This window comes from Bos grunniens, chromosome 7 (genome assembly GCF_055505025.1).
Source record: "Bos grunniens cultivar Pamir isolate PY7600 chromosome 7, Bosgru_T2T1.0, whole genome shotgun sequence".
NCBI lineage: Eukaryota > Metazoa > Chordata > Mammalia > Artiodactyla > Bovidae > Bos > Bos grunniens.
The window spans coordinates 12,451,059-12,472,970 of record NC_141171.1 but is presented as its reverse complement, the minus strand read 5'-3'; the positions used below and the strand labels follow the sequence as shown (position 1 = coordinate 12,472,970).

At 55.8% G+C, this 21,912-nt stretch overlaps 1 protein-coding gene across 5 annotated transcripts in view; it reads right to left on the bottom strand.

The window, feature by feature from the left end:
- Positions 1-2,440: 2,440 nt before the first annotated feature.
- The window catches only part of CACNA1A (calcium voltage-gated channel subunit alpha1 A), a 347,269-nt gene continuing 327,797 nt past the window's right edge, over positions 2,441-21,912 (bottom strand). For 2 of the 5 annotated variants that reach the window (XM_086408911.1, XM_086408910.1), the window contains exons 39-48: positions 19,613-19,718; positions 9,511-9,618; positions 9,295-9,395; positions 7,892-8,001; positions 7,647-7,785; positions 7,364-7,477; positions 6,028-6,063; positions 4,834-5,020; positions 4,264-4,514; positions 2,441-3,522 (exon numbers count right to left, since the gene is read on the bottom strand). In XM_086408911.1, the coding sequence (XP_086265037.1) occupies positions 2,812-3,522; positions 4,264-4,514; positions 4,834-5,020; positions 6,028-6,063; positions 7,364-7,477; positions 7,647-7,785; positions 7,892-8,001; positions 9,295-9,395; positions 9,511-9,618; positions 19,613-19,718 (1,863 nt within the window). In that variant the 3' untranslated portion in view covers positions 2,441-2,811. Of the gene's footprint in view, positions 3,523-4,263; positions 4,515-4,833; positions 5,021-6,027; positions 6,064-7,363; positions 7,478-7,646; positions 7,786-7,891; positions 8,002-9,294; positions 9,396-9,510; positions 9,619-19,612; positions 19,719-21,912 lie in introns of those variants that run through there. The other 3 variants (XM_086408913.1, XM_086408912.1, XR_015166640.1) reach the window with 3 other exon arrangements.

The following is a 21,912-nucleotide window of genomic DNA, read 5'->3' as shown; positions in this document are numbered from 1 at the left end:
TTTTTTTTTTGCCATGTTGCACATTATATATAGGTATATATAATTTATTTTTTCTTTTGGTGTTGTGGCATGTGGGATCTTAATTCCCTGAATAAGTTCTATGGCCCCTGCATTGGAAGCTTGGAATCTTAACCACTTGACCACCAGGGAAGTTCCCTCAAGTATATTTTTTAAAGAATGGAAAGAGGTACTGAGACCAAAGTGTTTGAAAAATGGATGTAGAAGAATGGTCCAACCCAGCCCGCTGCCTGTTTTTATAAATAAAGTTTTATTGGAACATAGGCACACCCACTCCTTTACATAAGGCTGCTTTCCTGGTGCAATGACAGAGTCAAAGAGATAGAGAGACCATCTGGGCTACAAAGCTGAAAATACTTACTCTTTGATCCTTTAAGAGAAAGTTTGCTGGACTGATGTAGAATAATGCATTTAATCTTCATGAACAGCTCTATTACTGTTTCCCTTTTGCAGATGGGAAAATAGAGGTACAGAGAGGTAAAGTCATTTTCCTTAGATCACACAGTCAGTAAGGCTGGGGCTGAGCTAAGCCCCTCAGGGTCAAATGACTGACTCCAAAGTTGGGGTGTGGTAGATGTCTTTGGTTAGTGTCCCCCTTCTTGGCCTCTGATTCCCCTTCATATGGTACTCCGTTGTTCCTTGAAGACCATCTACCTCTCCATGATTCTCTGAAGCCCTTTCTTGGGAGAACCAGGAGTTGCATTTTCAGATCAAAGGCCTTTCATGTCAGCCTAAACAAGGGATGTGTGGGTCACTATGTCATTTCCGACTCTTTTGAGACCCTGTGGACTACAGCCCACCAGACTCCTCTGTCTATGGGATTTTCTAGGCAAGAATACTGGTGTGGGTTGCCATTTCCACCGCCAGGGGATCTTCCTGACTCAGGGATTGAACCTGCATCTCCTGCCTTGGCAGGTGGATTCTTTACTACAGAATTACCTGGGAAGCCCCTAAACAACAGGTATAACTGGCCTTTTGCTCACCTAAATCAACATAGCTCTCTGACCTCCTGATGTTATTAACAATGGTTTTTGGCTGTTGACTATATTCACAGAAGCATTCACAGAATAGGCAGGGAGGTAAGACCCTGGGGGTGGAAGGTGCTCTACCCTCTTCATCATGCAGCCAGCTTCTAGAAGCCTGGAGTGGGAGGATGCCGGCAGGTGCACTGCGGGCTGATGGGCAGATGGACAGATGGGGCTGGGGGTGGAGGGAGGGCAGGCTGTCAGTCCCTTCTTAAGAACCCCACCCCACCTCTGATATGCTGCCCTCACCTTGAACTGGCCATGACCCTCTTCTGCTACCGACAGGCTGCTCTGAACCTTGACCTCTAGGTTCTAGGACTCTCTGATGGCTGCGGTAATTCAGGGGCATCTTAGGAAAGTCTGTGAAATGGAATACAGCTTGAGATGGAGCCCTTCAGAAGCAGCTTCTTGGGTGCCGGTGAGTGGGGTGGGAGCGCCAGAGGCCTCGGGTAGGGCTCACCTCCCACTGGACTCGGGGGTCCTGAGCTAGGCTTCCAGGTACCTCCTGCAGGGTGTTTCCAATAGGAATTTTGCTAATATTTGAGGCCTCACACATTCTCTTTGGGGCCTCACTGGCCGGATCATGCAGGAATATTATCCAGCAAACTGTGGAGCCTTGGGGAGGTGGTGGTGGGGGGTGGTCTGAGGGTGGAGGCATGGGGTGGTGGTGGTGGGGCTCTATTGCCCTGCTGTCCCCCAACCAGGACAACCAGGTAAAGACCCAGCCAGTGTCTCTGGCTTTAACTTTTTTGCAAAGAGTCCTGGCTGGAGAGCTACCGCTTTCTCATCCTTAACCACTTTCCAAGTGCCTCCTACCAAAGTACCCCCAAAGAGACGTGGGGAGTACTTTGCAGAAGCTATAAAGACCACTCCAACACAGAAGCCCTTTGATTCAACTTTTTTTTATTTTTTTTTTTCTTTTTGAATGTCATGCAATAATTCACAGTCCCAAGCCCACAGTTTTCAAACAAGGTAGGAAAAAGGAAAAAAGAAGCAAAGGAAATCAGTGGTGGTGTTTTTTTTCTTTTTTCTTTTGTTATTTCAAGCAGGACCAAATGTCAGAAAAAAATGCTTCTTTTCTCAATCATTAATTTTTTTGTCCTTTTTAAAATTGTTTATTTTTTTTTAAATTGATTTCTGCAGGCAGTAATAGTAGGGTTTGGTATAACCAGCAAGCACTCCTGTGTGTGTCTGAGAACGTGTGTGGGGTATGAGTGTGTCTGGTGGCGGTCTGTGTGGGACGCTGGGTTTCCTCTTCGCTTCCGGCTTCTAGCCACACACACACGGGCCACCAGCAGGCGTTCACCAGGGAAAGGAAAGATTTCAATTGAGATGATAAAACTCATCAATAGAAGCAATTTTTTTTTCTCCCCGTTTTTCTTTTAAAAATGTTTTTTTTTTTTTGAAATTTCCATTTTCCCCAAGGTTCTCCAAAAATGGCTGAGTTAATTCGAATCCCTTGGCTGTGTGGTTTGTCTGCCCCCGAGGGCCCCCCGCCGTCGTCGTGGGGGATCGGGGCTGGGTGGGGGGCGCCGTCGCTGCCCAGGAGGGTCTTTCCGGGACACCCTGGTGTGTCCCGGCCCTGGGGACTCCCTCCAGAGTCCGGGGTCGTCCGGCTGGTCCTCTCCTGGGCCCTCCCGGGCCTCCCCGCCCCCGTGTGCTGGGCAGGTGGCAGCGAGGTGGCCCCGCGGCCGGTGCGGCTCCTCCCCGAGGGGGGCGTGTGCGTGGGGTGCGTGGGGGGGCCGGGCGGGCGCCACCTCGCCCGGGCTTAGCACCAGTCATCGTCGTCGGTCTCGCTGTAGGCTTCGTGCAGGCCTTTCCGGGAGCCCGGCCCGCGGGGCCTGGCCAGTCCGTGGGCCGGGTAGTAGCCGTTCGGGAGTCGCCGGCCGTGCCTGGAAGGCGAGGCGCAGGCCGGGCCCGCGGCCCGGGGAGTCCTGGGCGAGCACGCGTGGCGCGCGGGGGGCGGCGCGTCGTAGGCGGCGGCCCGGGGCTCCTCCTCCTCCCCGCCGCCGCCGCCCGGGCCGTCTGGCTCGTCGTAGTCGGAGCCCCGGTAGTAACCGTGGTGGTGCCGGGGGCCCGGGGGGCCCTCGGCCGCGTGCGCGCCGGACGCCGGCCATCGCGCCCCGCCGTGGCGACACGGCGCCCTGGGGGACTCGCTCCGGGCCGGGCCCGGGATCCGCCGCTCCATCGCGGGCGAGCGGCTGCTTCCGTGGCCTCCCGTGGGAGGCCGCTCCCCGGCCAGGGGCTCGGCCACGGGGCCCGGGTACCTCCGCGGGCCGCTGGGGGCCGTTCGGCCCGGCCGCGCCGCGGGCTGCTGCTGCTGCTGGGGACCCGAGCCGCCGGCCTTACGGATCACGGGGGAATAGGACACGTGCGGCCGGGGAGTGGAGGGGGTCTGGGGGAGCTGGCGGCGTCCCCGCCGCGGAGTGCTGGTACCAGATGTTGAGGGGGCTGGGCTTCCACTTACGGAACTACTGCCCTACACGAAAATTGAAACAAAGGAAATCAAAAAAAAAGATACAACAAAATCAACCAGAAGGAGACGGGAGGAGACACAGAGGACGGGAGGGTGGGGAGCGAAGGAAAATTCAGAGGACGGGGGAGGAGGGTGGGCGGGGAGGACACACAGGACGTTCAAATGGAAAAAAAGGAAAAAAGCAACAGCCACAGGTGGGAGGAGGAGGAGGAGGGGACAAGGAGGAGGGGGAGTGAGACAAGGAGGGTCGGGGGAAGTCGAAAACCAACACAACAAAGTGAAAAGAGAAATGAGAAATGGAGTTTTGTAAGTTTCGGGGTTAAAAATAGCAGAAGTTTCAAAAATTACTCACAGGCGTCCAGAGGACAGAAATCATAATTGAAACAAAAAACGGAAGCTGGGTTAAAGGAAAGCAAAAGGCAGAAGGTAGCCAGGGTGGGCGTGAGTCGTAAAGACCACTGCTGGCCCGAAACTCAAACGTGATCCACAACCAAAGAGGAAGCAGCTGCGGGCGGCGGGGAGCGGGGTGGCAGGCGGGCAGGGGGCTGGGGTGCAGAGTGGGGAGCCAGAGTGGCAGGGGCCAGTGTCCACCCCTGCCCGAGCCCAACCCCCTGGCTTGGGGAGCCCCATGGTGGGCAGGTCAGAGATCACGGCAGGAGTGGGGAACCCCGCCCAGAGGGGGCTGTGGGCTGTGGCCCCCCATCCTCTCCCGGAGGGGTCCACAGTGCCTCCTGCCACACCCACCTGACGGTGGGCCATGTGCTCCCGGCCCTCACTGGGTGAGCGGGACCAGCGCTGGTCACGGGCCCGGGGCCGGCCGTGCTCAGGCCGCTCCTGGGTGTAGCGCTCCTTGTCAGGGGGCGGGGGATGGTGGTGGTGGTGGTGGTGGTGGTGTTGCCGATGCTTCCGGTCCTTGGGCCGGCCCCGCTCCTGGTCTCTTTCCTTTGATGGCAGGTCCCCAGACTGGGTGGTCATGCTCAAGTCTGTCCCCAAGCCTAGGGCCGCATGGGGTCAGACAAGACAGATGGCTGTGAGGAAAGGGCGGCATGGGACGTGCATGTGGGCGGCTTCTAAGCGGGACTGCGGGCCCTGCGGGCACCTGCCCTTGGGCCCAGGGTGGCTTGGTGGGTGTGTGTGGGGGAGCTGGTCACCAGGGTGTGAGCAGCAGCTGGCGCATCTCGGTCCCCCTGGGTCCTATCCAGGCCCTTCTGTCTTTCCTTACTCAGTGTTTACCCTGCTCTGCCTTCTCCCCCATCTCCCCTGCTCTGTCCCCTTATACAGCCTCCAGTCCCTGGGCCTTGCAGGGCGACCCACCTGTGTCCACGTCCGTGTAGCGGCCCAAGGAGCGCTCGGAGGTGCGGTGGCCACGGTCTCTGCGCCTCTGGTGGTGCCGCTGGTTCTCCTCGGGCGGCACCCTCTCCAGGGAGTAGTCGTCCAGGCGCCGGGCCTTGGGGCCCAGCACGGAGGCCGAGCGCTTCATGGGGCTGGTGTCTGAGATGGTCTGGGGTGGGGGGGAACAGGCTGGTGGGCTGGGGTCAGTGGCCGGGACGCAGCAGTCCCGGTCTGCCCCATCCGCCATCAGTGATGAGGTGTGACCATCCAGGGGTGGGATCTGGTTGGGGGAGCCCTGAGCCTCAGGCTCCAGGACTCCTCTGTCCCCTCCCCAGCTCCTCCTGGGTTCCTCCAGGAGGCCCCATTCTCTCCACCTCCTGCTGGGACAGGCAGGTTGGCTGAAGGGCAGAGCTTCTCCCATCTGGAGTACAAACCTGGGAGCCCTGGGCAGCCCGGCCTGCTCTCCAAAGCGAGTGAGGAGCCTCAGCCTCTCCTTGCTGCCAGGCCTATCGGCCCAGGGCCAGGCACCCAGCACACACAGTCCTCCTTGGCCAACTGGGACCGGACTTTCCTGCCCACCTGAGTCCAGCTTCTATGGGAAGCCTTTGAGGGACTGGCCTGGCATTTGAGACCCCCGGGGGGACCTGCTCTCCTCATCCTTGGCCTGCAGCTTGGGGGCCTGTGTGTTTGCTGCACCCTTGGGTGGAACTGGGTTCCCTGCGGCTGGGAGAGGAGAGAAAGAAGACAGAGCAGACTTGCCCAGGGCTTGGCCCAGTGGCACTGCCTGAGACTGGAGTCTTAAGGGACTCGGGGCTGAGACCAGAGGTTCATAGGTGGTGTCATGGGAAAGAGCCCCCAAGAAAGAGTGAGCCAGGCAGGGCTACAGGTCAGGCTTCTTGGAACGATGGACGCCCGCCTGCCAGGCTTGGGGGCCTCTGAAGAGAGGGTGGGAGGTGGGGGGTCAGGGCGGGGTCACCCCTCCAGGGCACACGTGGGGCACACAGAGAACACAACACATGAGGATGGGGCTCCACGGGGTGGGGGGCAGGGGTGCGGTCTGCGAAGAAAGGGTGGGGTCCGAGGACCCGGAGAGATGACAGAACTCCCACGAGGGGGGGTGGGCGGGAAGAGGGGGCCGGAGCCCAGCTGGGCGGCGCGGGCGGGCGCGGTACATACACTGAGGTTATTCCCACGTGGCCGGCCCCTTCTCCTCTGTCACAGCCCCACGGGATGGTGCACACAGAAAAAACAGAAAGAAGGAAATAAATATAAAAGCCGAGAGGGAGAGGGAGAGGTGTGTGGGAGATGGAGGAGAATGCCAGGGTCGGGGAGAGAGAAGAACCTGAGGTGGGGAGGGAAGGGGGAGGGGGAGAGAGGTTAACGTCCCCGGTGTGTGGGTGACCCCAGGCCCAGCTGGCCTTCCTCCCATGGGGACGGAGCACACAGATGGCAAAGGCACGAGACCGACAGATGGGGCGACGTGGCCGCAGGCGCCTGGCCCTGGACTCTGCCTCATGCAATGCGCCCAGCCCTGGCTCCGCTGACACTCAAAGCTTCGGGGGTGGGGTGGGGTGGCCGTCAGCTGGCTTGTGCCCCCCTTCTCCTGGGGCCTGGAAGCTCGGTCCTGGTTGGGCTTTGGGGGGCCCATCGGGATGGGACTGGACAGTCACATGCAGGCTGGGTGCCTCCCACCCAAATTCCCAGCAGCCAGAGGCCACACCCCTGGGCGACCCTGGCCCAGCCAGGCACAGCACAGCCCAACCCCTGCCACCCCCACCCTGCGCAGATGCCACGGCATAGCACACGGGCAGCCTGCCACAGTCAGACATGCCGCCCTGCCTCTCAGGTTGGGTGGACAGCCCAGCCATGCTTCTGGCCCCTCTGTCCTGGGGGGCCAGGGGCAGTGGGACCCTGCCCCCTGACAACCAAGCCCGCAGCTGGGTAAAGCAGCCACACACAGACACGCGTCAGGCACACACACCTGCTCCTCCCCAGCGGCTCTCACAGAGACCAGACAAACGACTCCCAGGCCCCACCCCAGACATGCTACCAGGTCCTGGGACCTGCCAAGTTCCCCAGAGCATGTACGATGTATGAGCACACCCATCCCTGTGTGCATGCGCCTCTGTGCGCATGCGTGTGTGCGTGCGTGCATGGATATTCTTGATTGCAGCTCTCACCGGGGCCTGACACATCCCCTCCCATCCCCCATCCACATCCCCGATATGTGTCCTCCATATCCTCCGGCCTCAGCATCCCTAAACGGAGCAGAGACAAACCCCGAGGCGGTGGCCATGGTGCCCTGCCCCAGAGGAACCTCGTCCCCTCTCAATCCTCTGTCAGGGAGAAACTAAGAGGATTGGGGCCTCTGAGGGTTCCAGAGGTGTGGACCCTGCCCGCTGCAGCCAAGGGTGCAGAAGTCCCCCCTGGCCCTGGGTCCCTGGGCTGCATAGGGAAGCTGGGACTCCAGAGGCCAAGTCCAGTCCCCAGGGTGGTGGGTGAAAGCTCTCACCTGGTTCTCGGCAGGCAGGCGGGGCATGGAGGCGGCCCGGGCCTGGCCTTCAACGGGGAAGTAGTGCTCACTGTCAGAGTAGCCGTCTCTGCCCATCTCTCGCATCTCCACAGACTGCGGGGCAGATGGCGAGGCTGGGTGAGCCCCGGGGCCGCCTGGCTGGGGGACCCCGGGGTAGAGGGTTGGCTGGGTGTGTGCAGAGCTGCAGGTGAGGGGCCCAGACCCCTCCTTCTTGTCCTGCCCGGGCCGGGGAGCCAAGGGGGCGCTGGGGCCATGGAGGTACCTGAGAGTTGGGTTGGCTATTAGGCATATCAGTGGGGGGGCCCCGCTCTGGGCTCCATGTGCCCGTCTTCTGGAACATCTCCTGGGCCCGCTGGGTCACCCAGGATGGGCTCTCTTTCATGCCACTTTCGTGAGCCATCCTGTGTGGGGTACAGAGGCCAGGGTGATGGTGGGCACTCTGGTGGCTTTTGCACCTGGCACCCCGCACCCCTGTTGCCCTGCCTTCTGGCCAAGAGGGACACTCACAAGCCTCCTCCTGGGTCCAGCTGGGTGGAGGGGAGGGCGTTCTGGCCAGGCCCCCCCTCCTGTGTTGGCGATGGGGGCTCCATGCGCTGGAACATGAGAGGTGTCCGGTTCTGGGGAAGCAGAGAGCAGCGTGTGTACACAAGGTGGCCAGGGGGTGGGGGGAGAGGGGACAGATGGAAGAGGGTATCCCAGGCTGAGGCTTTGGTTTCAAGACTGCAGTGAGGAGGCTATGGAGGGTATGCTTAGCCCACCCATGGGGTGAAATCCTAGAAGCCATTCTTGAAACCCACCCCTACCCTAAAACACACACACACATTCAAGTCTGATCCATCAGCGAGTCCTCTAGACTCTTCCAAATCCATCCATAACCAGATCACTTCTCACCGCTCCATGACCCCCATCCTGGTTTTCATCAGTCTGGCCGGGACCACTGCCCCCTCCCAGGCTCCCAGCTCCAGCCCTTACTCTCCATGGCCACCAGAGAGCACCAGTGAGCAGCGGCAAGCGATCACTTCCCACCTCTCCTGAGGCACCCTTGTGGCTCCCACTTCACTCTGAGCAAAAGTCAAAGGCCCACAAATCCTGAATAATCCGTCCTGTCACCTGCCCACTCTCGTCTCCTTCCCCTGCCCCTCTTGCTCACTCTGTTCTGCCATACTGACTTCCCTGCTATTTCTCAAACTCATGGTCCTGCCTCAGGGCCCTTGCACTGGCTGTTCCCTCTGCCTGAAACACTCTTCCCCTAGGTATCTGCTTGGCTCTCTCTCCTCTTCCTTCAAGTCTTTCCTCTGATGTCACTTCCTCAGCAATGCCTCCCAAACTACCCCTTTCAAATCACGTTCCCTTGCCCGCCCCCCTGCTTTTTCTCGTGGCACTTACTTTTTTCTGTAGTGCGATATAATTTCATCATTTATCATTGGTGGCCTTCTGCGAACTGGAAGGTCTGCTCTGCAGGGATTCTGGTCTGTTTTGCTCACAGACACATACCCAGAGCTGAGAAAGGTGCCTGGCACACCATAGGTGCCCAATAATTAATAAAAGAAAAAAGTTTATTTGTTCTGCTTATTGGATTATTTGACTGCACTGGGTCTTAGTTGCAGTACGTGGTATCCAGTTTCCTGAGCAGGGATTGAACCTGGGCCCCTTGCATTGGGAGCGTGGAACCCTAGCCACTGGACCACCAGGGTAGTCCCTGCCCAGTAAGTGTCGGTGGAGCAAATGAGTTACTCCACGTTATGTCTCCTTGGCACTGCCCTCCTCCTTCAGTGACCTGTCCTGGAGCCTGACGTCACCCCACTGTTCTGGTTGGTCCTCACGGTGACAAGAGAGACACTGTCTCCCAGCCTGGGTGTCCACAGAGTGATGGACAAAGGAAGGAGCGGCTGTCAGGGCTGCAGCCATACCTGTTCCTCGCGCATGGCCTGAAGCTTCTTGGCCTTGCTCTGCCGGTAATACTCCATGATCATCATGGCCGCATAGATCTTCCCCACTGTCAGGTCCGTGGCTGGGGGCACAGGATGAGCTCACCGTGGGTGAAGGCCCGGTATGCACCAGCCCCGCCATCCCGAGGCCTCCTCTTCCCTCCCCCCTCTCTGTCCCAGGCCGGGCCTGGCTCTTACACTTGTGGGGGGTGACCAGCAGGTCCAGCGTCTTCTGGGACAGATTGGGCCAGATGGCCATCATCTCCTTCCGCAACTCAGCATCCATTTGTTGTTTGTCAGCTCCACCTGCGAGTGGGAACAGAGAGGCATCAGCTGGCCTCTGGGGAAGCTGCAAAGCCATAGGCTCCTTCTGATCCAGGCTCTGGGGTCCTGGTCCCCAGCAGGGCTGGGGCCTTTGAAAGACTGTGTGGGAGACACTCCAGCATCCAGAGGGACTGGCCTGGTTCCCACTTACCAGCTGCGTGACATGGGTGTTAGTCTACTGTGCTGTGCCTCAGTTTGCCCATCTTTGAAATGGGGATGATGGCAATAGTACCTGCCTCAGTGAGTTATCTGAAGATCAGAGTAGTTGATGGGCAGCATTAGAACTATGTCTGCTGTAGGGAGCCTGGGGTACGCCTCAGGGAATAGTTCTGATAGAGGAGGTTTGTCCCTCAACCAAATTTCCCCTTCTATGAATGCTGACCTTGGAACTAGCTGACCCCTGGCCCCTCACCCCAGCCATGGTGATTACTTGTCTTCTCTGCCTGAGTACATGCGAGTGTAGCCCTTCCTGCCTTCCCTGGGATTGGCTGGGGCCATGAGATGAGTTCTTGCCAATGAGGTGTCAGCAGAGTGAGGTGCCACTTTGGGCATTTAATGGCCAGTGCAGAACCCTCCTGAGTTCTCATTCCCTCTGTCACAGCAACTGGTAACATTGGGGACCGTGGTTGCCCACTCAGGCCTGGTCCCTGAGTGACTAACGAACAGAAGACCCTGCCGACCCTGGAAGACGTTCCCACATGATGCAAGTGGGAAGTGAATCTTTGTTGGTTCAAGACCTTCTTTGTTACAGCGGCACATTCTCATTCATCCTGACTGATACATCAGCCTGGACCCTGTTTCGACTCTTGTTTCACAGCCCCCAACATGAGGCACAGGGGTGCTGTCCTAACATTTACCAGCAGTTAGGGACATTGATTGGAGAAGGCAATGGCACCCGACTCCAGTACTCTTGCCTGGCAAATCCCATGGACGGAGGAGCCTGGTGGGCTGCAGTCCATGGGGTCGCGAAGTCGGACATGACTGAGCGACTTCCCTTTCACTTTTCATGCATTGGAGAAGGAAATGGCAACCCACTCCAGTGTTCCTGCCTGGAGAATCCCAGGGACGGGGGAACCTGGTGGGCTGCCGTCTATGGGGTCGCACAGAGTCAGACACGACTGAAGTGACTTAGCAGGGACATTGATGACAGCTAGAGAAAGGGTCTGAGGGCTTTCTGCTGGGCCAAATATTAACCCTGTGGTTGCTGGATTATGGGAGGAGGTCCAGGAGATCTGGGGGAAGGGCAGGGGCTGGCTATCAGCCAGTTTAGTAGTATTTCAGTGTTTGAACCACCATCCATGGGGGCCTGCTGGCTGAATAGCTGACCCACCCAGGTAGCCCCAAGAACCCCCTTTGCCTCCATTCCCTGTCCACCTCTTGTCGCCCACCACCTGCTCTCATGGCCCTTCCTTCTCCCACTCCACTTTCCGGATCCAGCCTAGGACTGTCTTTGGACCTCCTGTGCAGTTTCTCCTCAGCAGATGTGGGTCAAAGCACAGACATCTGCCAGGCACTCCGTGCTTTCATTCATCTTCCCTTGTGTGACTCCAGAGACAGGTGTCTTTATTTTGAGAAAAATTCTTTCAGAAGGGTCTTTTGTCAAGTCAAGCACAGATCCTATTCTACAGTGAGGATCTGGAGGCAGCAGGGAGCTGAACCGCCTGGACCAGTGTAGTGGCCTCTGCGCAAGTCCTCCCACACCCACCAGAGGGCGCTCGTGAACACCTGAGGGCAGTCGCCTCTGCCCAGGTCCACCTCCCATAGCCCTCCCATAGCCACCAGAGGGCGCCCCCGAACACCTGCATCAGTCACGTCTCCGGCGCTCAGAGCCCTTCAAGGCTCTCACCTCACCCAGGGTGATCTCCCCAAGTCCACGAGACCCTGAACCATCTGCCCTCATCTCTATTTTCCCGTTTGGTCACTCTGTTCCAGCCACACCAACCTCCTCCATGCTCCGCAACCACGCCAAGCATCGTCCTGCCTCAAGGTCTTTGTGTAGGCTGTTTCCTCTGCCAGGACGGTCCTTCCTACAGGTATCGGTGTGGTTCCCTCCCTCATCCACTTCAGGTCCCTGCCCAGATCCTTTATCAAAGAGGTCTTCTAGCCGCCTCCCAACCTAAAGCAGCCCCCCACTTCTATGCCTTTTTCTGGCTTTATTTCTCCATTCTGTACTTATCGCCTCGTGCTGTTGCTCACCACCTCACTTCTGGTGTCTGTGGGGTCTAAAGGTGCAGAGATCACTGGGGCCAAGCTGTGTGGGGGTGGGGCTGATGGGTGGGCCTGGACTCAGGTTGCGGGAGACCCTTCAAATAATCATCTGTTCTGTAGCTGGCCTTTCAACACCCTTGACACCAACCTATAACAGTTTTTCTTTCCTCTAGGAAAGCAGTTGGAATCAATAGCTACATCTCCCATCCTCTGTAGCTAAGTGAGGTGCCTGGGGCCTCTGGTTCCTTTTCAGAGACATGGGAAGGGAAAGAAGAGAACGTGACATTCCTGTGAAAAGTCACTTTTGCCCAATAGCTTACGTATTTCCTGTCTCGGGTGGAGAAAAGGAAGCCACTTATTGTTATGGATTGAATTGTGTCCTCCCAAAATTCACATTGATGCCTGAATGCCCAATGTAATGGCATTTGGAGATGGGTCCTTCAAGGAAGTGACTAAAGTTATATGAAGCTATAAGGGCGGTCCCTAAGAGAGACAGACAGCAGGCGTGCATACGCACAGAGGAAAGGCCATTGAGGATACAGCAAGAACGCGGCCGTTTGCAAGCCTAGAGGCCTCTCAGGAGGGACCTAACGTGCTGGCACCTTGATCTTGGATGTCCAGTCTCTAGAACTGTGGGAAAGTAAACTTCTGTTGTTTACGTACTGTCTCTGCTATTTTTTTATGGGAGCCTGAGCTGACTAGGATACCTGTTCTTGGTGAATGGTTGAGGCAGGGTCAAGGTTTCTCGCCCTGTCAGACACTGAGGCTGGATCATTCTTGGTTGTGGGGCCGTCCTGTGCGCTGTAGGATTTCAAGCATCCTCGGTCTCTACCCACCAGTTACCAGTAGCGACAACCAAGCCTGTCCCCGACATTGCCAGGTGTCCCCTGGTAGACACAACGCCTCCGGTTGAGAATCACCACCTTAGGCTCCTTCTGCTTCAATTCACATGTTAATCTCTCATTCGGGATTGTTGTTCCCATGGAAATACAGTAAATACCCTGCCTGTGAATCTTTAAGTTGAGAACTTTCAAAGATGCGAACGTGCGTTCCATCAGTGTCAGGCCAGGCATGAGTTAAACTGCAGCTTCCCTCCATGTCCTACTGCTGAGATCCTTCCACTCTGCCATCTTCAGCCTCCTCTCCCTCCGCCGGTCAGTAGCTCTTCTTGCCTGCTCACTCAATTCCAGCCCCTGTATGCCAGCTGTTATGCTATACTCTGTACTTTTTAAGGTACTATACTGTAAGATTGAAAATGTTTTCTTTCTGTTTGTTCTTATATATTATTTGTGTGAAAAGCATTATAAACCTATTACAGTACAGTACTGTATAGCTGATTATGTTCATTTGGTACCTAGGCTAGTCTTTTGGACTTAGGAACACATTGGACTTATGAACGCTCTTGGAACAGAACTCATTCATATGTAGGGGACTTACTATGAAGGGAAACTCCTTAGGGGATTTCAAGGCAGCTCTCCCTTGGGGTCATGGGATCCACTCAAGGCTGAATCCCACGTTGACTCCTCCTCCAGGTATGGAATTGTTAATACTGGGGCTCCCAGGGCGTCCCTGGTGGCTCAGATGGTAAAGAATCTGCCTGCAACGCAGGAGACCTGGGTTCCATCCCTGGGTCGGGAAGATCCCCTGGGGAAGGAAATGGCAACTCACTCCAGTATTCTTGTCTGGAGAATTCCATGGACTGGGGAGCCTCACAGGGTTTCAAAGAGTCTGACATGACTAAGCGACTGACACTTTCACTTTCAAAGACAGAAGGTACCCTTGTATTTGGGCATCAGTCCCCCAGAAACCAGTTGAGTCCCAGCGTCTTCCCCTCCCCTACATCACTCTACACACCCCTGGTGAGCCTTCTCTGTTGCAGGATCTGTCCCAGGCACGTGGCAACATTCAAGAGCTTCTCTTGGGACTCCCCTGGTGGTCCAGTGGTTAAGACTCCATGCTCCCAAAGCAGGGGCCTTGGGTTCAATCCCTGGTTGGGGAACTAACATCTCATATGTCACGTGGCCAATAAATAAATAAACTAAAACATTAAAAAAAAAAAAGCCTCCCTGGCATGCCAGGTACCATAAGGGCCAGCCCACTTCCAGTTTCAACAACCAAAACTGTCTTCAGCCTTCCCTGGGGTGAACTGCTGGCACCCAGATAGGAAGAAGGTTTCTTCTCTGTATGGTATTGAAGCCAATGGGCAAAGGAGGTGGTAAAATAAGATGGGAGCACCTGCTGCCATCTCTGTGTTATTTTGGTCTGTTAGAACTGACAACAATTTCTATTAGTTCATCAAAAGCTTCCACTTCTGCCACATGCTCCTTAATATGAAAGTTCTAAAGAATGAATAAATCATCATTTTTCAGGCTAAACAAAACAAAACAAAACAAAACCAAAGCTGTCTTCAGACATGGCCAATGATCTCTGGAGGCAGAATCATGCCTGGTTGAGAACCCCTGACTTAAGAGTTTAAACCCCTGACCAGGCTCCTCACCCCCGACCCTACTCTTTCTTTCCTTTCCACAACATTTCTGGCCTTTGAACACGTTACATAGTCTACTTATTTATAGTGGCCTACTTTTCTGTTGCCTGTCTCCCCACAGCCCCATGAGGGCTGGAGGTTCGTCTGTCCTTCCCTGCCACGTGCCACTTGCTGAGCACAGGGCTGGGCACACAGCATGTGCCCAATGGGGCTCTCATTCAGTGAGCTGGTAGTAACACAGGCAGGTCAGATTAATGGTGAGCAGGGCCCTGGGGCACTCCCAGGCACCAAGGCCTTTTTCCTCCCCCTTGTCTTCTAGGCAAGACTCCAGCCTCCTTGACCTTGCCTGAATTCCAAAGGGTGGATTCCAACAGTTGCTAATCAAGGGAGCAGCAGCCAGGAAGCCACTTGAGGCAAGATTAAAGGGGCTGGAGAAACTCACCAAGATTAGGAGAGGGCTCCCCTTGTAGCTCAGTTGGTAAAGAATCTGCCTGCAATGCAGGAGACCAGGGTTTGATCCCTGGGTTGGGAAGATCCTCTGGAGAAGGAAATGGCAACCACTCCAGTATGCCTGCCTGGAGAATCCCATGGACAGGGGAGCCTGGCAGGCTACAGTCCATGGAGTTTCAAGAGTCAGACACGACTTAGCATCTAAGCCCACTTGAGACCCTGCACACACTCTAATGTTGTCAGCAATCCCACCCTTTCAAAACTTTGCAGAACCGTTGTTGTTCAGTTGCTAGGCCGTGTCCAATTCTTTGCGATCCCATGAACTGCAGCACGCTGGGCTTTCCTGTCTTTCCATATCTCCCGGAGTTTGCTCAAACTCATGTCCATTGAGTCGGTGATGCCATCCAAACATCTCATCCTCTGTCGCCCCCTTCTTCTCCTGCCCTTAATATTTCCCAGTGTCAGAGTCTTTTCCAATGTGTTGGTTCTTCTCGTCAGGTGGCCAAAGTACTGGAGTTTCAGCATCACTCTTTCCAATGAATATTCAGGGTTGATTTCCTTTAGGATTGACTGGTTTGCTCTCCTAGCAGTCCAAGGGACTCAAGAGTCTTCTCCAGCTCCACAATTCAAAACATCAGTTCTTTGGCACTCAGCCTTCTTTATGGCCCAGCTCTCACATCCATATATGACTACTGGAAAAATCATAGCTTTGACTAGACAGACCTTTGTTGGCAAAGTGGTATCTCTGCTTTTTTTAAAGCTTTTTTTAAAGCTATGTTTATCATAGCTTTTCTTCCAAGGAGCAAGCATCTTTTAATTTCATGGCTGCAGTCGCCATCCATAGGGAATTTATCCTAGCAGTGGGATTTATGGCAGGGGTCTTGAGCCATGTGGTACCAGTGTGACCTCTAGAGGAGCCAGAGGCTCAGCAACTGAGGTCAGCCAGGCTTACATGACTAATTCTCAATAAATATGCTAGACTCAAAGTTCAGGTGGGCTTGGGTGGTTGACAATACTTCATACGTGTTGTCACACATCACTGCCGGGAGACGTAAGCACTGTGCATGTGACTCCATTGGGAGAGGGTGGAAGCTCCCTCTTGGTCTCTTCCAGACCCTGTCCAGGTGCCTTTTGCCTTTGCAGATTTTAGTCTGTATCTTTTTGCTGTAATAAACCACAACTGTGAGTAAAACAATTCTTTTCAGTTCTGGGTTCTATCAAATCACTGAATCCAAGCCTTTTTTGTTTTTTTGAACCTTCATTTTGGGCTATCCTGGGACCCCCAGACACAGGTTCTCCAGAGGAAAACAGCAGCTGGGATACAAAGGTATTATGTAGGGGCTTCCCAGGTGGCGCTAGTGGTAAAGAACCTGCCTGCTGATGCAGGAGACATAACAGTTGCAGGTTCGATCCCTGGGTGAGGAAGATCCCCTGGAGGAGGGAATGGCAACCCACTCCAGTATTCTTGCTTGGAGAATACCATGGACAGAGGAGCCTGGCGGGTTACAGTCTATAGGGTTGCAAAGAGTCAGACATGACTGAAGTGACTTTGCATGCATGCATGTACCAAGAGCGGGTGCCCTGTTAGACCCATTTTACAGGTGCGGGAACAGTAGCAGGCAGAATTCTAAAGCTTATCCTTCTCTCCCAGCAAGATTCTGCTTATTCAATCAAATGATAGTCTAGGGACTGCTATAAAAGGACTTTGCAAATGTAATTAAAGTCCCAAGTCAGTTGACTATAAGTTTCAGAGCTGATCTAGGTGGGTCTGATCTAATCAGGTGAGCCCTCTAAAAGCAGAGCATTTTCTTAGCAGCAGAGAAGTCAGAGAGACTTGGAGCACGTAAAGAATTAGATGCCTCCCCAGGAGCTAAGCATAAACTCTGGCGAGAAGCCAGAAATGAAATGGGGACCTCAGTCCTGCAGCCACAGACAACTTAATTTTGCTAACACCCGAATAAGCCCTGGAGTAAATTTTCCCCCAGAGCTTCCAAAGATGAGCCCAGCCTGGCCACCTTGATTTTGGGCTTGTGAGACTGTGGACGGAGAGCATAGTTGAGTCTATCTGGACTTCGACCTACATACCTATATGCTAATAAATAGGTGTGTAATAAGCTGTTAAAGTTGTGGTCATTTGTTACATGGCATTGCTAGCTAATACATGGGCTGAGACTCAGAGCAGGTGAGGTCCTCTGCCAAAGTTTACAATGGAGGACAGGGCAGGTAGGTGGGCAAGCTGAGTCCACTTTTCCACACGATTATAAGAAAGCAGCTGCCCATGATTCTGCTTCCTCACCTCCCTGGGTTGGGACCTGGACCAGTTTCAACCATGTGTGTGGCGACCTGGACCAGTTTCTGTCTCACTGGACCAGTTAGTCACTCAGTCGTGTCTGACTCTTTGCGATCCCACGGACTGTAGCTGGCCCACGTCCTCTGTCCGTGGAATTCTCCAGGCAGGTATACTGGACTGGTTTGCCGTGCCCTTCTCCAGGGAATCTTCCTGACCCAAGGATCAAACCCAGGTCCCCTGCATTGCAGGCAGATTCGGTTTCAACCATGCTGATAAGCAAACAGTCTGGGGCAGGCAGAGCCACAACCCAGACAGGCCCCGGGTCCAGACTAGACGCATGTGCCAGCATGCCTGGCAAGTCCGAACCGCTTGCCTCCGACTTGCTGCATGAGAAAGAAATTAATGTGTGTCAGACAAGGGCCTGAGCCCTGACCCCTCCCCTTCTCCACTTATGCTGTTCCGAGTCTCACCCTCACTCCTGATTCTTTCTCTCGATTTGGGGGCACCCCCCCTGCTCTCTTTACTTTGATCTGCATGCTTCCTGCTCCAACAATGCCTGTCCTCAATGTGCCCCTCCCCCTCGCCCCACCAGGCACTGTCTCACTGGAAGCTGCTGGTCTCCCTCCCTGAATGTCTTCCTTCCGAGCAACTTCCGGCCTTGGAGCCTCCTTCCCCTCTTCTCCTCAGGGCCCTGGAAAGAACATGCGTCTGCAGTGCGGCCTTCCTTCCTGGTGACCTCTCAGGGGCTTCAGCTGGGTGCAGCCCTGACCTCTCTCTTCAGCCCCACTGAGATTTCCAACCCTCTGCTGGACAATGGACCCAGTCCTCCACTGGCGACTCCCCCAACTTCCTTCTCTTTGGTGATCCATGCGCCTCTGTCCCTGCCCTGCTGTCTCATCAGCTGCCAAGTCACACCCAGTCTACTGTTAGGCCTCTGAAACCCACTCTGGGCAGTCTACTTCAGAGCTGCCCTGGTCAAAGCACAAAACCCATTGATCGCTCATGGTCCTCAATCTTCAGAGCTGCCCTGGTCAAAGTGATTGGCTGTGACCTGGCACAGAATCCATCGGTTAGTCTTGGTTCTCACTCTTGGTCAGTCTTGGTCCTAGGCAGTGCTTAAACACTGGAGATGCCTTTTAGGAGTCAGTGTTGCCCTGCTCTCCACCCACCTCCCTGGCCTCTCCTTTCCACTCCTTCTCGGCCACCTTAGATGCTGGGGTGGCCCCAGGCTCAGTCTTCGGGGGCCTCTTGGTTCTCTTGTCCCCTTGGAGAGCTCCTCCAGTCTCCTGGCTTAACACCTGTCAGCATGTCATGCCTCCTGACTCTATGTCGCCAGCCTAGCCAGGAGGACTCACCATCTCACTTCCTTCAGAACCTTGGGGTGGGGGGAATGCCAGAAATGTAAGTTGGAGAGCCCCTTCTAGCCCCCATGTCCACGTGTCACTGTCAACACCAATCTTTTGCTCTCCCTTGGCCCCAAACCTGCTCCTTCTGTCTCTTCTCTCTCAGGCAACTGGGGCTGGGTCCGTCCTTTAGTTGCTGGGGCCCCACCCCTTGGGGTTGGCCTTTATGCTCTCTTTCTTTACGCTCCACATCCATCCATCAGCAATCTGGTCATCTTGACTCCCAGGAAATATTCAGAATGTGAATACTTCATATGCCCTCCTTCCAAGCCCCTATCCTGTGTTCCCCTGATTTATGTCAGGGCTCCTCCTAGCCCACCGGTCTACCCTGGTGGCTCAGACGGTAAAGAATCTGCCTGCGATGCAGGAGGCCCAGGTTGGATCCTGCGTGGGGATGATCCCCTGGAGAAGGGCATGGCTACCGAATCCAATATTCTTGCCTGGAGAATTCCATGGACAGAGGAGCCTGGTGGGCTACAGTCCATAGGGTGGCAAAAAGTTGGACACAACTGAGTGACTGACACTTTACCTCTCCTAGCTTCCACTGTGGCTAGAGGGAGCTGAGCCTGCCTCTGCTCACGAGACAGCGTGGCGCCCCCATGCGGAAAGTGCAAGTCAGTGCAACACAGCTCAGGGTGGGGTTGCGGAAGGGATCTGCACCGGCTGGTCCCTCTGCCTGCAGTGTTTTCTCCCCAGGTATCCACGTGACTCCCTCACAGCTTCCTTACGGAGGTCTCCCCCCGCTGCTGGAAGTGTCAGTGTCCTCCAGGCTTAGAGTGGTGTCCCGCACACAGATATTTGCTGAAGCAGGTGAATTTGCTGAGTCCTCTGGCAGTGGCACCCCACTCCAGTACTCCTGCCTGGAAAATCCCATGGGCGGAGGAGCCTGGTGGGCTGCGGTCCATGGGGTCTCGAAGAGTCGGACACGACCGAGCGACTTGACTTTCACTTTTCACTTTCACGCATTGGAGCAGGAAATGGCAACCCACTCCAGTGTTCTTGCCTGGAGAATCCCAGGGACGCAGGAGCCTGGTCGCGAAGAGTCGGACACGACTGAAGCGACTTAGCAGCAGCAGCAGCAGCTGAGGCCCTGGCTCCATCCACCCTGCCCCACCTCTCAGTTTCCATTCCTGCCCCTACCTTTGGCAATTTTGATGTCCAGGGCCGTGCGGATCAGAGCCATGAGGGTAGAGTTGAAGTGGACGGTGTTGTCATCAGCGACGGGCAGATCCATCCGCAGGAGCCTCTGCAGAAAACCAAAGGCAAGGGCAATCATTCCCAGGGACCCCTCCGCCATCCCGTAAGCCAGACCCACCCTACCAGGGGAGCCCCAGGAAGAACTCTGAAGGCAGCGGCTAGGGTGCCCCCCACCCCTCAGGTTACCTGTCCCAGTGTTCCATTTCCTGACTGCCCCTGGTGACCCATAGGGGGCGCACTGGGGACTCTCCTATGCTGCCCGTTCCTCACCCGCCTACTGGACCCTAGAAGTGACATTTCCAGGGTTGGCCCGTATCCTTGCCCTGCCCCAGAGTTCTTCTGGACAGCTCCGTTCCATTCTGACCCCAAAGAAGAAGAGCACAAGCCAGATCGCAGCAGACATGCAGCAGCCAGGCAGAGGGGTCCATGGCCACAGCCGCTGGGAGGGCCGCCGGCTCCCCACCCCTACCCCCTGGCTCGGCCCAGACCAGACCAGATGGGCACAGACCACATCATTCCTCCGAGAAGCGGCAGGCAGGCGGCTCCCCGACTACAGATGGGGCGGGCCCCTCTCTGACATGCAGTGAGGCCATGACACACAGAACAGCGGACGGGGGCGCATGCAGACGGAATCTCGAGACTCATTCATAGCTCCGTGGAAAGTGTATCTCAGGGGCATGTCCAGGTCTTGGCTTTTTGTGCGATGGCATGGGGAAGGGGTGACAGGGTGTTCCCATGGCCCAGGGAAGAAAAAATTCCCTGTATCCCAGGCAGGGGCTCTGTCCCCCATGCTTGGTGGCATGGGAGAAGACGCTGGGCTGGTGTGCACCAGCCCAGGATGAGGTGGCATGGAGATGAAGATCGATGTCCACCAGAGCAGACACGGGGAAGCACAGAGTTGGAGAAGGGGATGGGAATGGCAAACTCAGAGCAGAAGACAAAAATGGGTTGGGGCAGGGTGGTGAGGGAGGCGGTAGACAGAGAAACAGACTGGGCCACTGTGCAGAGCTGTACACTGCACAAAGGGCTCCCTATCTCAGAAATCATGGATCTGCGTTTAAATGACACCTTCCCAGCTGACAGTGGAAAAGTATCATGCTGTCCCCACATGGGTGGATTCCAGTATTTTCCCCACAGACAGAGTGTTCTGTGGAAAGGAGGCTTGTTTCAAATTGGCACAAAGGTGCTTATGAACCCATGGTGGCCCTGCACAGAGACCAAGAAGGAAAGGGCACTCGCCCTCTCTCTTGCACACGCTCACACACACACCGACACTCAGCCAAGCAGAGATCAAGAGATGGACAAAAGCACAGGTAGAAAAGGGACAGGTGCAGGGAGGGGCTGGTGGGGGCACCTCAGGGGTGCCCAGTGGGAGGAGGAGGAGTAAGGATGTGGGGAGGTGGTTACGTGACACAGGAGGAAGTGAGGTACACAGAAGGGGAGGAAGGATTCTCAGACACAGCGGGGGCCAAGGTGGGATGGGAGAATGGAATGATGGGACCATACTTTTTGGAGGGGTTGACTGTCAAAGTCATCCCCTGAACTTCGTGTGGATGAGTTGTGGGGAACAGAGCATCTGTCCTTGGGTGCCAAGGGAGATTCCGGGACAGGGGTCTAGAGGGGTGGCCCGGCCCAGCCGCCTGGCGGCTCCTTCAGCCAGCATGCACCACCCCCCAGGTCGGCCATGGTGCCTGCCCGCCCCAGGCCCCCGCCAAGGCAGCGTGCATGGCCTGCGTCAGGGTGCCACGGTCCAGGGGTCCAGCTGCGGCCCGCCTGCCCACTCTGGAACAATGGAGAGGCATGTTGGGTTGTCTTGGGGGGAGATGGGTGGCTTAGGGACAGAAGACTGGGGAAGCAACTCCAGCGGGCAAGGAAGAGGGGAGAGGCTCTGGGTGCTCCCCGGAAGGTCTCAGATGCCCCAAGGCCCTAGGTCAGAGATCAGCTTCAGGTTTGTATAGGGGACCATGAGACCTGGGGGCTTGAGATATAAAAGGTGGGGTCCAAGCCCCTCTCTGCAAGGTGCTTGCCCAGGTCTGGGCAATGGGGGCCACTCTGGGCTCAGTGCCAATCCCACCTCTCAAAGTGTTTGTGTCCAATTGGGTTCCCGGGGGACCAGGTGCGAGGGGACTTGGGGGCTCCCCTCCCCCTCCCCACCCTGGCATGTTGGCCATAAGAGAGTCTCAAAACACCAAGACACACTGATCAGAAAGGACGGACACAGTAAATTGCTTAGAATCAAGGGA